Source organism: Andrographis paniculata, unplaced genomic scaffold (genome assembly GCF_009805555.1).
Source record: "Andrographis paniculata isolate CXL003 unplaced genomic scaffold, ASM980555v1 Contig54END, whole genome shotgun sequence".
Classification (NCBI taxonomy): domain Eukaryota; kingdom Viridiplantae; phylum Streptophyta; class Magnoliopsida; order Lamiales; family Acanthaceae; genus Andrographis; species Andrographis paniculata.
Genome location: NW_026137589.1, coordinates 3349542 through 3365295, shown reverse-complemented (window position 1 = coordinate 3365295; position 15754 = coordinate 3349542). Strand labels below are relative to the sequence as shown.

Below are 15754 nucleotides of genomic sequence, written 5' to 3'. Positions count from 1 at the left end.
TATATATATAAATAAAATATGCATGGCAACCCATTGTTTATATATTTATTCTTTTATAATACTCTAACTCTCTATTAATTATAAGCATATTTTGTCATTTAGGACCTTCAATAAAGGGTAATTTTATTTTTGTATTAATTTTCGTAAGTAAAAAATTTTCCGACAATCTTATGTCGCCGGAAATGTATGCGTACTACCCACATGATACGTCGGAGGATATGTATCCGGCCACGTAAACGTCAGCTAGCGGATATGCAGAAAATTTATATATATATATATATATTTTTTAATGGGTAAACTATTTTTTTAATCATGTATTTGACTTTTTTTATTATTTTAGAACTTTAAATGAAATATGTCTGAAAAAATAATCCCACTAAGTAAAAAAATTTTTGCGAGAAATAGTCCTCCGGTACCGGACTTATCACGTTGACCCGCCGTTGATGGTGTGACGCTTACGCAGATAATATGTCATTGCCATGTAAATGCCACATCAGAGACACGTGAAATTTTTTAATTTTTTTTAATTTTACAAAATGTCTCGGTAAACTTTTTGTTTTAATCTCATATCTGATACTCTTTTTATCATATTTATATTTTTAATGGATTCTGTCTGAAAAATAGTCCCGCAAAAAAAAATTGCTAAAATGATCATCTGACATATCACTGATGTGGCGATAACATGTCAGTTGCGTAAGCGCCACATTAATAGCGGCGGGCCAGCATAGCAAGTCTGACACCAGAGGACTATTTTATAAAAAAAAATTTACTTCCGGGACTATTTCCAGACATATTCTATTTAATGTTTTAAAATAATAAAGAAGATTATATATGAGACTAAGGGCGTGTTTGACAATTAATTGATAATTGTTAGTTGATTCAATTAGCTGATAGTTGTTGGTTTATTTAAAAAAAAAAAAATCATGTGTCCGTCAAGTGATGTTTACATGTAGACACATATCCTCCGGCGTACAACCCGGGTACCACACAGATATCTCCGACGCCGGAGGACCAAATATGCAAAAAAAATTCAATTGTAGAATTATTTCAAAACAAACTCCAGTTACAAACTAAATGATAAATGATCAATTACGGGACTAAAAAACAATTTATCCATAAATAAAAGATAAATTTAGTTATTTGACAAATATAGATATTACAATAATACTAATAAAATATCATTTCATTTTAATTAAAGTACAAAATTACTCGTTTCTTATTTTATCACATCAATATACAAATTATGTGAGGACCTTACAAATTACATCATACGAGTATTTAGGGTTTCTAGCTATAGAAGTTTTTTCTTTTATTGTTACTATTCAATTTATATATTCTCGAGTAAAAAATATCGTATATTCTTTCCGTCCTAATACAATAGTCTTATTTATCATTTTTGTTCGTCCCAAAATAATAATTTTATTTCTATAAATAACCATATCACCATAAAACTATCCATATTTTTTCATTTTTATTATACAATTGCCACTACTTTTTACACTAATACACTTACAAGGACAAAAAAGTCTTTTATCCATATTTTTTACCAACTACCAATATAATATCAATATTCCTTAAATCTCGTGTCCAACCCAATTAAGACTATATTTATGGGACGGAGATGAAGTATAATTTTTTTATATAAAATATAACATCAACTAAAAAATATTTTTTTTACACACTTTCATAGTTTACCGAATAAAATACTATTATTATTATTATCAATGTATCCATTGCCGATAGACAGAACCTGTTTTATTTTTTCGTGTTGATTTTTTAATATTAATTATTATATTAAAACATAGTATAAATTAAAAAAAAAATGACAAAAAAATATTTTTATTGGTGTTTTATAATATTAATATAATAATATTTGTACACAAAATTATACAAATATAATGATATTTTTAATTTTAAATATAATGAAGCAAAAGATAAATATAACTCTTAGAGGCGGACATGTATTATAATTTGTATATACTTACTATTAATGGGATAAGTAAAAAAATAGTGATTAATTAGTTATTATTTGTTGGAGTAAGATTAACACAATCACGAGTGAATAAATTCTTTTATTATAAATAAAATTGTACATAAATTTAGTCGATAATAAAAATATATATAACATCCTATTGTTCGTACTTTTTTGTCTCGTACACTCCATTATTATTATATTAAATTAAATTTTATTAAAAAAAAAATGTAACTTCCTCTTATTACTTACAAATTTTTAATTTATAATTAATTAAATTAACATTCAAGATACACTAGAATCTTTGTGCATTTATTATTATTATTATTATTATTATTATTATTATAAGAAATGTATATTTGCAATATTTAATTCCTTCGGATAATGACCACCTCCATAGGTCGCGGCACCGAGCTCACGTGCCTTGCATGTGCATGCACCCAATATATATATAATTTATTTATTTATATAATTTAAATAGTCCATGTAATATTTAATTTAATAATGTAGTTAAAATGAATATTAAGAAGTTGGTGGTTGATTCTGAAATCAGAATATTTAAATAATTTTGAAAATATTATAATCAGTCATGTGATAGACTGAAAAAATGTCCCACTGAATTAAAAATCCCTTTCCAGCTCTTCACTGTCGCTCTTAATTATATTTAATAAATTAAAATTTTAGCAATCAATTAAATATGTATATATATAAATATATAGTAATAAAATTCTTAAAAAAATATTATATCTTGTAAATACTATAATTAAATTTTTATATGTAACATGCTGGGAAGGAATCACTAGTTAAATTATTCAAACCCTAGCTCTGTGACAAAATATAGTACATCGATATTCAGAAAAATTGCACTTTAAAAAATATTCATCCATAAATAATTAAATAAATCAAATTATTCAAATTAAGATTCCAAAAAAAAAATTAAATTAAATTAAATTTGAAGTACAGTAGTGTTGCCCTCTATGTGGTCTATGGATCACCAACGCCTAGGATCACTCACTGCCAAAAAAATAAATTGAAAAATATCTATATATCATGATTAATTTAATTTAATTAATTATACCCTAATTTTGAAATATGGGTACAGAATACTCCCTCCGTCCCATCGAAAGGTTGTCATTTTCTATTTTCGTCTGTTCCAAAATAAGGTTATCATTTCCTAATTTAGTAATTGTACTACCTAACTAATATAATAAATACTCTTCCAACTTACGTTATACTCCCTCCGTCCCACATAATTTGTCCCTATTTTCTATTTTCGTCCGTCCCACGTAACTTGTCCTTTCTATTTTTGAAAATATAATTATGCACTTTAATCGCATTTTAAATTTTAAATTTTATAATTTTGTTAATTTTAATTAAACTATTTACTCTATCTTAATATTAATCTATAATTATTTTTACTAAATAATAATTATTTTTACTAATACACTTTTTAATTACTTACTAATTATAGTTTACCTAAATTTCCGTGTCTACGGTAATACACCCATATTACATGGGACGGAGGGAGTATTACACAAATGTCATTACTTTTATATTACACAATACTAGTAGGGGCATTTTCGTTTTTTTCACTAAAATCCATTATAATACTAATATTCAAAAATTTACGTGCTAAAAGTAAACGATAATCTTGCACCGGGAACGAAGGAAGTATTAAAATTAAATAAATTAGAGAAATGGAGGGGATTGTCACATGCATGAGTGATAAGAGGAGGCAATTCCAAAATAACCTTTATTTAAAAATGAAATAAATTAAATTAAATTAACGAAAACCAATGATATGATAAAATTGAATTCTGTGCAATTTGTTGATATTTAAGAAACACACCCAACGGATTTCAGAATACGAGGATCCACCGTAGCTGTAATATTTAATAAATATTAAATAATAATAATAATAATAATAAGTATAGATATACATGACTGTATCTATTATTATTGGCTTAAACTTAATTAATTTAATTAATTGTATAAATAAATAAGAGTGGTCACCACATACACAAATATATTTGCTATAATTATATTTATATTTTTATTAAGTAACATTCTCTGTAAATTTTTTGGGAAATTCACATATCTTGCTGAGGTTGGAATTTCCTGTGTCCACAAATTTAATTATAGTTATATATATATATATATATTTAAGGGTCATATTTACTTTTTGCGTATTAATATTTGAATATTAATTATTATATCAAAACGTAGTACAAATTAAAGAAAATGACAAAAAAAATTTTTATTAGTGTCTTGTAATACTAATATAATAAAAATTGTAAAAATAATTATACAAATATAAAAATCCTTTTAATGTTAAATACAGTAACATAAAAAAAAGATAAAGGTAGTACTTCATTTTTCTTAAAAAAATGTATGAGTTGGATAGTAGTATATATGTGATTTGAGTTCCATTTTTTTCTTTCAAATTTTTTATAAATATTATTAAATAAATATAATATTAATTTTTAATATAATATATAATATATAATATATATATGTATTTTTTCTATTTATAAAAATAACTATTCAACACAAAATATTAATTTTATTAATAACATATGCTTTTATAATTAACATAAAAAATATATTTATCCAACAATACAAAGTTAACAAACAATTATAGTTTGACGCTTTAGGTATTAAAATTATATATTTTTTCAAAAGAAAAAAAAATACTTTATTAAAAATTATATAAATAAAAACATAAAACGAACGAAGTAATACATAATTGTTTGTATATATATTTTATATACTCAATCCGTCTCCACTCAAATTATTATTTTTTACTATTTTATTCAAAAATATTTATTTTCGATTTTAGTAAACCTAATTATATACTAATATTTAATTTTTTTAATTTTTATTTAAATTATAAATACACTATTACACATATAATTAATTTATATATAGAAAAAAAAAAGTCAACTTTTTACACACTTTCGCTAAGGGTGTGTTTGATTGGGAATTTGGATTTTAAATTGTAATTTGAAATGTAAAAATTTTGAACTGGAATAGTGGTATGATGTGATATAAATAGGTGTTGATATGATGTTTTGAATATAAAATTAATTTTGATGTTTTTGAAAAAAAAAATTGATGAATAGTAATTTTTGAAAAAAATTCATAAATCAACGAATTACCCTAAGTAAAAATACTTTGAAGTGAGACGGGGGAGACCATATACTTCCTCCGTCCCATAACAAAGTATCCATTTTTTTTATTTTAGTCTGTCTCATAACAAAGTATTCATTTTTTTTTTTTTTAGTAACGGTACTATTTACTTAACCTTATAAATACCCTTACAACTTACAATATATTACACAATTGTCATTACTTTTATATCACACATATTAATAAGATTATTTTAGTCATTTATATTTTATTCCTACTGAATCCTAATATAATACTAATATTTCTAAAACTACGTGCAAAAAGCAAATGGATATCTAGTTATGAGACGGAGGGAATATTTTATTTAACTTACATTTAATTAATAGTATTGCGTAAAATCATGACTTCAATAAACAACTCTTATCCAATGCCTATATATATGTTTATCAAGAACACCCTTGCACGTCTTGGGACATGTTACAATGTGCCACTACAAAAATCCACAAATTAAATTAAATTTTTGGACATTATATCTTTTATATAAATATAAATATAAATATAAATGCTACCGACATGAACGTATCCGTCAAATGGTTGTTAAATTTCATAAAATAATAAATGCACGGACTATATATGATTGCAAAATTTGACTATGTATTAATCCTCATTCATATATATATATATAATTCAAGAAAATTTCTCATGTGGTCGATGTAACCATTATACGCGCCGTTTCAAAACTATAGTCTTAATTGGATTGGGCACGAGATTTAAGAAATATTGATATTATATTAGTAGTTGCTAAAAAGTATAGATAAAAGACTTTTTTGCCTTGTGAATATATTAGTATAAAAAGTAGTTACAATTGTGTAATAAAAATGAAAAAGTATGAGTAGTTTTATGGCAATATGATTATCTATATAAATAAGACTATTGTTTTAGGATGGACAAAAATGGTAAATAAGACCATTGTATTAAAATGGAGGGATTAATTCTTAAACTCTTTTTACGGGGCCACGACACATTTATCTAATTAAATTACAATTCAACTAATCCAATTTTTTAATTAACTTAATTAGGGGCTGTTTGAATTGAATCGGATTTTAAATATATATATATATTACTATTCAGCATGTATGGTCACAGAAGTTTTTTTTTTTGGCAAATAAAAACCAAACAAACTCTTAATCACATCGATATATATTTATATCACATCAAACGTCTATTTCAATTCAAAATTTTACTATTCAAAATCAAAATCAAAATTTTATGAGTAAATATCCCAAATTTGTGATTTGTTTTAGATCATTTTAAAATTAGTATAAATAATATGATTTGTATACTTGAAGTTTGGCTTTAAATTTTGATTTAAATATAATTATTATTTAAGAAAACAATGCTCCATTTTAATAGAACAATGTGAATTGTATAGTAAAAAATTGAAACTAGTAAAATCTAAGGAATTAATAAACAAAGCCCATTGTTTATGTATTGCTCATGGATTTTTAAAAATTTTAGGCACTAATTTTATTTAAAATTGTTGTTATTATTATTAAGTTTTTATTTAAAACATTATATTCAATGCTTTTAATTTCACCAAAAAAAAATTTAAAAATCAAGTAAGCAAAACCCTAATTTTCAATTTAGGATCAATCTAAAGCACAAGCAAGAAAATTAAATAAACAAGCAAGTACTTCTTCACAACAAGAAATTTTGGTTCAAGAATTTTGCCACATTTTGGCAAAAGTACATTAATTAATCAATTAGTCACTTGAACACTTTTTTTTTTTATATTAAAAAAAAAAAAAAAACTACAAAATTCGAATCGGAGGCCTCTAGTTAGAATTCAATACTCAATCTAGAAAATTATAATTTAAAATTAAATTAAACCTCACTGACGGCCGCCGCCGATCAAATCAGCTGCCGGAAATCAGGTCCGATGTGCTGGTGGATCAAATAGTCGTCGCCGCCGCCGTTGGCGGCCATGTCGAACATCATATTCTGGTGGTGGTGGTGGTGGTGGTGGAGGAACTGCTGCTGCTGTTGCTGTGCCCGGAGCATCTCCTTCTGCCGCCGCAGCTCCAGAACTTTCCGGTGGGAGTTCGAGTGCTTCGTCAGCACAAACGTCGGGCTCGCTGCCGGCCGATACTCCGGCACCAGTCGCCCTGACTTGTACCGAACTCCGCAAGCATTGCAAAGCGTCTTCGGCCCCATCGGACCCGTCCTCCACTGCGGCGTCTTGTCGGTGGCGCAGTGGAGGCACTTTCGCCCCTCGCCGGAACCCGAATTCTCCGGCGCCGCCGCCTCCTTCTTCGTCTTCTGTACCGCCGCCTTCACCGTCTTGCACTTCCCCGCCGCCGCAGCGTCGGAGTCCCCGGACGACGACGAAATGGCGGCAGCGCCGGTGGAAGAAGGGTTCGGCGACACCGCCAGAAGCCGGGAAGTCCAGTTTCCCGGAGCGGCGCGTGACCGCTTGCTCCGGGCCTTCGCCGGCACCGGCAGCTCCGAATTGAACATCGGTGGGCCCTGCCGGGCGGGCTCGGGCTGGAATTGATACAAATGGTGAGAGCCCGAACCCGAACCCGAAATTTCGTGGGTTCGAGCCGCCTTCATTCCTTGTATCAGCTGCAGCTTCTGCAAATCTTCGCTTGAAAACGATTCTTCGACGAAATTCGACAACCATTCCAGCTCAGCTAAATCATCGTACTGATCAAAAAAAACAAGTTCGTATAATTTCAAATTTTCAAGAATCAAAAACAGATTAAACCAAACAAACAAGCAATCCTCAAGAAATCGCACGGACAAAATAAAAGGAAGCCATTAAAATGACATACAGTAACGTACTCAGCTGAGAAAAAAAAAAAAAAGGACGAAATTAATCAATTACTTACCGGAACGGCAAGGTCGTTAGAGAATTGGGCGTCGCCGGCGACTCCGCGGGGGCCACCGCCATTGTCGGCGGCGTGAAAATTGTCGAGCGCCGCCGAGGAGGTGGAGGAGTCAGTGGACAGCCCGGTCATGGCGGCTTCAATTCCGGCGGCGGCCGTTCCTCCGCCGGCGGCGTCGTCGGCGGGGAAGTCGAGGAGGTCGTCCACGTCGATGAAATTGTCACCATCGGAAAGTCGCTTTTCCGGTTCGAAGTAAGTGGCCGCCTCGATAAACTCCGGCGTCTCCATAGATAGATAAGCGCGCCCAAAAATGGGATAAGAAAAAAGTTAGTTAATTAGGAGAAACGATGGTTGTGTCTTGTTTAGAGCGAGAGAGAAAGTAGAGTGAGAGAAGTGAGGGGAGGGGTTTATTTCCGATTGAGGGGGTGGGGTGGGGGTGGCGAGGGGGCAAAAGTGGAGCTAAAATTCTGGAAATGGAGGAGAAATTATGGCTGAGGATGGAGATGGGGCACTTTCAAGAACCGGCAAATTATAGTAATAGCTAGTGGGTTTTAATAGAATACAAATTTTAACTAATCATTTTCTGGAGTTTTCAATTTTTAAAATTTTTGAAAACAATCTAAAATTAAATATTCAATCAAAACAAAATACTACATCCAGCCGCCTCTACCAACATTAATTACACCTTCCATCCAACTTAAAGAGTATACATATTTTTATTTTAAAAAGTTGAATTATAAAGTAATTATTTAATTAAATATTCTATTTTTTTTACAAATATCTTTATTTTACATCATATCATTATTTTTCACAAATATCCTTATTTTTACACTACTTTTACCTACAACTATAATGAAAATACTATTATTTTTTAAACTCAGCGTCAAAAGTAAATATATACTTATTGCTTGGACGAAGGGAATATTATATCAAAATATAGTACAAATTAAGAAAAAATTATAAAAATATTTTCATTAATGTCTTATAATAATAACAGAAAGACATATGTATGAAAAATTATACAAATATAAGAATAATTTTAATATTAAGTACAATAAATCAAAATGTAAAATGACCTTAGAGGAAGATGGATGGAGTACTATATAGTCCCCTCCCATGAAATTATACTACTTGTGTTTTGCATAAATTGTTCATTTTGTATATTTCAATTCATTTTATATAATTTTTCTTTAAAAAAAAATTATAATTATATATTTTAGTCACATTTTTTATTTTATAATTTTTTATTTTTTTTAATATTAATTCAATTATTCATTTATCTTAATTTCAATATATAATTATTTTTATTTTATAATAATTATATTTACTAATATATTTTAAAATTATTAACTAATTATAATTTACTTAAATTTCTATATTCATATTAATGTGGACAATTCTTTCGGAAGCAAAAAGGTACTATAAATTTGGTTAAAGACGAAAACTAAAAAGTAATAATATCTTAATATTAAAATGATATAGGTAACAGGTAAAGTGGATTATTATTAAAATTTTACTAAATAATTAATAAAAAAATAGAATAAATAGAAAATTAGTGTTTAAATAATAATAAAATTGTAAGTAAATAAATTATTTATTATAAGTAAAGTTTGTATGCCAAAATTCTAGTGACATAATTTTAAGGAGGAGAATAAGTAATATTTTGTCTGTCTCGTAAGAAGGATACTATTTTTTATTTTTATCTATACTAAAATAATGGTACAATTTTATAATTTAGTAACCGTATTACATATCTAACATAATAAATACTTTTATAATTTATAATATATTATACAAATGTCATCACTTTTATAACACAGTACTAAGGATATTTTTGTTTTTTTTACTACAAACTAATATAATACTGATATTCAAAAATTTAAGTACAAAAAGCAAACGGTGCTCTTCTTTCGGGACGAATAGAGTATAATACTTTCTAAAAAAATATATATTACTCCATTATCTAGTTGGTAAATATAAATTTTGTCGTTTTATTATTCAAACAAAAGTATTGATATATATTACAAATTAATACCCCACAATATATATATATATATATATATTTACTTACATTAATATTTTTATGATAATTTTATTACATCATAAGGGGAAAAAATTAGGTTCAAAATTATCATTTAGTATTATTAAAATATAGTAATATTTATTAAAGTTAGTAGAAAATAAATACTACTCCCTTCGTCCCACATATTTTCGGCTTATTGTTGTAGATACGGTAATTTAGGTAAAATATAATTAGTAGATAATTAAGAAGTGTATTAGTGAAAATAATTATTATTTAGTAAAAATAATTATAGATTAAGATTAAGATTAAGATTAAGATAACTAAATAATTTAATTAAAATTAAAAAAATTATAAAATTTAAAATTTAAAATGTGATTAAAATGTATAATTATATTTCCAAAAATAAAAAGGACAAGTTGTGTGGAACGGGCAAAAATAGAAAATAAGGACATATTATGTGAGACATAGGGATTATATTTATAAAATGGACGAATGGGTATTAACTAATTGTGTCTTTCCGTATAAAGTGTTATTTTTAAACATAATAATAATAATAATAATAATAATAATAAAAATAAAACTATCTAATACTCCCTCTGTCCCAGAAGAAATGTCTTGTTGGGAGTTGGAATAATAGTATTTAATTGAAAGTTGGTATAAAGTAGAATGTAAAAGACTATAATGCCCTTACTTTTTGAAAGATTTTAAAAAATAGATTAGAGTAATAATTTAGATAGTTTGAAAAAATAAGAATAATTTTGTTATAAAGTGCGGACCACAGTTACTAAATAAGGAAACAAAACAATTTGTTTTGGAATGGACGAAAATGAAAAAATAAGACTAACTCTTTTGGGAGAAAAGGGAAGTATGTGTGTGGTTATGAGTTTTTTTTAGTTTTTTATATGAAATATTTGATGTAATATGTGTGAAAGTATATAGAATACAAGAATTTTAGAATTTTGTTTCAGTATTTTTTATTATGCACTATTTATATTTAATAAAATAAATATATTGTTTTATCTTAAAATATATTATGTCAAAATCATCATTTAAATTAAATATCAAAATTAATCTAAGAAAAAAAACAAAAATAGGTTTTGGTCTTGATTTTTTTTAAAAAAATTAAATAGTTATTTTAAACGTCTTGTTCTTTTATATACTAAAATACTATTCAATGAAAAACGATAAATAATGCATAGTAGAAAAAAATTAAAAATAAAATGAATGTGTAATAACGAGTAACAAACATATTTTGCCAAAATTATTAATAATTTTTATTTTGAAACTCAGCATAAATTTTTTATGTATTTAAAAAAATTGCATTACACTTCCTTAGCTTTAAAAATATGATATGAAACTTTTTTTTATATTTTTTGTATAATGAGAAATTGATTTCTCGTCAATATTTTTTTGCATGGCGAGAGTTTTATACAAAATTTTTGAAAGTATAAATGAACACTATGCAATTTTTTAAAGTTAACGAAAACATTGAATTTCCAAACCACAACAATATATGAGCAATTTTGTCATATATTTAAATAATTATGAAACATTAATTTTCAATTCTTCTACAAAATTTAGTCGTGATTTTAAATTGAAATCATAATTATTTATCTCATATATTTTTCAATTAAAATATAGTATTCCCTCCGTTCCAAACAAGGTGCAACATTTACTTTTTGGCACGGATTTTTAGGTGGGTAGTATTAAGTAGGATAATTTAGAAATTAGGTGATGTGATGGAAAGAGAAATATATATTTTATTATTTTATTTGAATAATGTGAGGGGATAAAGTGTTGGATAGATATTATGTATAATTAATTATTTCCTATTTTGGAAATGTTGCATGGTGTTTGGGACATAACAAAAATGAAATGTGGCGGGGTGTCTGAGGTATTTTATCGGACAAAATATCCTATCAAAATATTATTTAAATAAAAATTTAAATTAATTTAGAATTTGAAATTAAATTCAAACTACGACACAAATCTGAATTATATGAACAACTATGGTTGTACTGGAATTTAAAAAAAAAAAAAAAATCATTTTTTCCTCGATTGTAATTTAAAGTGATTCATTCTACTATCTAAATGTAAGTAACTCTTCCACATGTTTTCTTTTTAATTTATTTATATTAAATAAATTTTATATATTTTTAATGTTATAATTATTTATAATTGTATATTATCACTACTTATACATTCATTTTATCAAATAAATTTCTCGCATCGTTAACTTATGCATATATTTTCCAAAATACTACTCTCTCCATGTTAGATAATATGGGCCAGTAAATTACATTAAATACGAGAATTTACGTAAAATATAATTAGTAAATAATTAAGAAGTATATTAGTTAAAATAATTATTATATAATAAAAATAACTATATATTAAGATTAAAATAACTAAATAGTTTAATTAAGATTAAAAAAAAATTAAAATTTAAAATATGATTAAAGTGTATAATCAATTTTCCAAAAAAATAAAATGACAAATTATATGAGATGAACGAAAATAAAAAATAGGAATAAATATATGTGGGACGGAAGGAGTATCCGTCCCTTAAATAAGTATCCATTTTATTTTTGCACGTAGTTTAAGGTATATTAGTATTATATTGATATATATTAAAAATAATATAGAAATGACAAAAGTAACCTTATTATTATAATATGATATAAAAATAATGACATTTGTGTAATATATTATAAGTTGTAGAAGTATTTGTAATGTTAAATAGATAGTACAACTACTAAAAAATGAGACAAATTAAAATAAAAAAATAAATAATTTATTATGAACGCACGAGAGTATTATATTAATTGAAATCCATACCATTAAAACGAGCATAAATTTTGCGAAGGGGTAGGATTAGAGATGCGAAACCTATAATTATTACATGACATATGAAATTACGAAACTACCCTCAAGAGTGACTTTGCCGGTGGGTGGACCACACGTGATGTTCAATGTTCATGTTGGGGGAATGGTCTTTTGCTTATCAACTGTGTCGTCGTTTCGTCCCATCCTATGCGGTTGGTGCATTGCACCCACGCCCCCTATTTATTTTTTTTTATTTTTTATTTTTTAATAATATATATATAAAAGAAATCTCTTTTTAGATAAAATAAATTAAAATAGTTACACTGTATCATTTTTAAATAGGCTTTACATATTGCATAATACTACTAGATATGGTCGTAAAGAATAAAAATAATTACACACATAGTTATAAATTATATTCCCTCCGTCCCACGTTGAATGTCTAGGTCACTGTAGATACGAGAATTTAGGATAAATATAATTAGTAAATAATTAAGAATGTATTAGTAAAAATAATTATTTTATAATATAACTAATTATAAATTAAGGTTAAAATAACTAATTAGTTTAATTAAAATTAAAAAAAATTAAAAATTTTAAAATGATATTAAATTATATAATTATTTTCCAAAAAACGAAAGTGATATGGAATGTGGGACGGACAAAAACGACAATATGGAGTAATATAAATAGAGTAATATTCAATAAAATTTAATTTTCCGTGTAGAATATTGTAGAACGGCGGGAATAGAGCGACGGACGGTCCAGATTCTGCCGCACTGCGTTGGATGGTGAGATGTTTGCCACGTCAAAACGCCACGTGGCAGTGGTTGACTCCAATCCCTATGTGACGGACAAGGACTGGATAATGTGTTACTACTGTCCTCAATTCATGTCGTGATTTATACCATACTTCCTCCGTCCCAGATATCATGTCCACGTTGTCGTTTCTGTCGGTCCCACATACCATGTCATTTTCTTTTTTTGGAAAATGATTACACACTTTAATCTCATTTTAAATTTTTAAATTTTATTTTTTTAAATTTTAATTAAACTAATTAGTTATCTTAATCTTAATTTATAATTATTTATATTATAAGATAATTATTATTACTGATACATTCTTAATTATCTACTAATTACACCCCTCCTAAAATACCGTGTCTACAGTGTAGCAGACACGGTATCTGGGACGGAGGGAGTAGTAAATAAATTAAAAAAGTTACATTTGGTTGATCGTAATAAGTTGTAGTTAAAAGTTTGGGATTATTTTTTTTTTATTGAGTAATGAGATGTAATTTTGTAGTAAATTTATTTTGAAGGTTTTAGATATTGCAAAATTGTAAAAATCAAGATAAAACGTACACAAGAAAAATGAAAATGATAAATGTGGTCAAGTCAGATATTTTCATTTATATTTAATTTTTTAGAGAAAAAAATATCAAGTATTTATAGATATTAAAATTAAATAAAATTGCGTTACACCAAGTAGATTATTTAAATTAATATGAATGCTATTTTGTAATAATAATAATAATAATTTTATATAAAGCATGCATCTATACATAATTAATACCAAAAATTAGTTAATGCACAAATTAAGAATTTTAAATATATATATATTTATGAGTGATATAAATAAAATATTATAATTTCTCTTTAAAAAATTTATTTGTAAAAATAATAATAAAAAAAAATAAATTTGAAAGTATAGTTCTAAATTATAACCAAATAGGCTTATATATGTGATGTTTTCTTTTCATTTAAATAGATAAAAGGAGTGTTTGTCTTGTATTTTTATTTTTGTATGTGAAATAATAGTTTGATATAATATTATTATATGTACAAAACTAATAAATTTTTATTTTACCGACAAAATTATATAGTGTTTAAAATAATGAAATTCATATAAAAAAACAAAAAAACAAAAAACAAAGCAAAAAAAGCTTGTGCAATAAATTGATTAGTCGGTGATCCATCCAAGCCTTTGCAGCAAAATCTTATTGTTTTTTTTTTATAATACTCCATCGGTCCAATTTCTATTGTCCTAAAGGATATTTGTACGGTTTTTTAGGTGATTGTTTTTTTGTTATGAATTGACAAATTTGCCATTAATTGTATAGTAGAGTTTGTAATAAATGAATGAAGGGTAAAAATGTAAAATTTGTGTTTAAAAAAGGAAATAAGACAATAGTTATTGAACGTCCCAAATAAGAAAGTAGGACATTAGTTTGTGGACAAATGGAGTAATTGATTTATTTATTTTTAATTGTAATTTTAATTCTCTTAGTTAATTCACTAAAATTACTATGGTTATTTATTTATTTATTTAAATTTTTGTTTGACCCGAATTATTTTTAATTTTATTTTCTGAATAATAATAATAATAATAATAATAATAATAATAATACTTTATTAAATTGCAATTACTACGACGTGTGTATTGGTAATAATTAATTAAAAAAAGGTTTTAAGAAAGTAAAGCTTATGTAAATATGAATGTCCAAAACGCACGTGACAGTGGGTGGTGAGTGTCAGCTCAGCATGTGACAGCAGCGCCCAAAAGTAAAGGGTCAATGACACGTGGCAAGTATCCGTCGGTCTTCACGGACCAATCGGATTGCAGCAACGTGTGAGCACGTGCGATCCTCGGTCACGTGCCTCTAATGCTCCGCACCTGTAATCACGTGGACAGGATGCCCCCTGTTTCTACACTGTATAATTTTTATTTTATTTTATCTTTAAAATAGAATATACCAAATGCTTTTTCTCATCAACAGATAATTAATTAAATAAATCCAATCCTTTTTCAGTATAAAAATAGAATCATTTCAATAATTTAATACCTTCACTTTTAAGGATTATATTGTAATTTAATTTCAAAATTTAGGAATGATTTTGAATTTCGATTTTTCT

At 26.4% G+C, this 15754-nt stretch overlaps 1 protein-coding gene across 1 annotated transcript; it reads right to left on the bottom strand.

Annotated features, from left to right (window-relative positions):
- Positions 1 to 6803: 6803 nt before the first annotated feature.
- On the bottom strand, positions 6804 to 8439 carry LOC127255722 (GATA transcription factor 12). Its single transcript, XM_051281414.1, has 2 exons — positions 7993 to 8439; positions 6804 to 7807 (listed from the first exon to the last, which is right to left on the bottom strand). The coding sequence occupies exons 1-2, from the start codon at positions 8275 to 8277 to the stop codon at positions 7013 to 7015; spliced, it is 1080 nt and encodes a 359-aa protein (XP_051137371.1). The 5' UTR covers positions 8278 to 8439; the 3' UTR covers positions 6804 to 7012.
- Positions 8440 to 15754: the final 7315 nt, after the last annotated feature.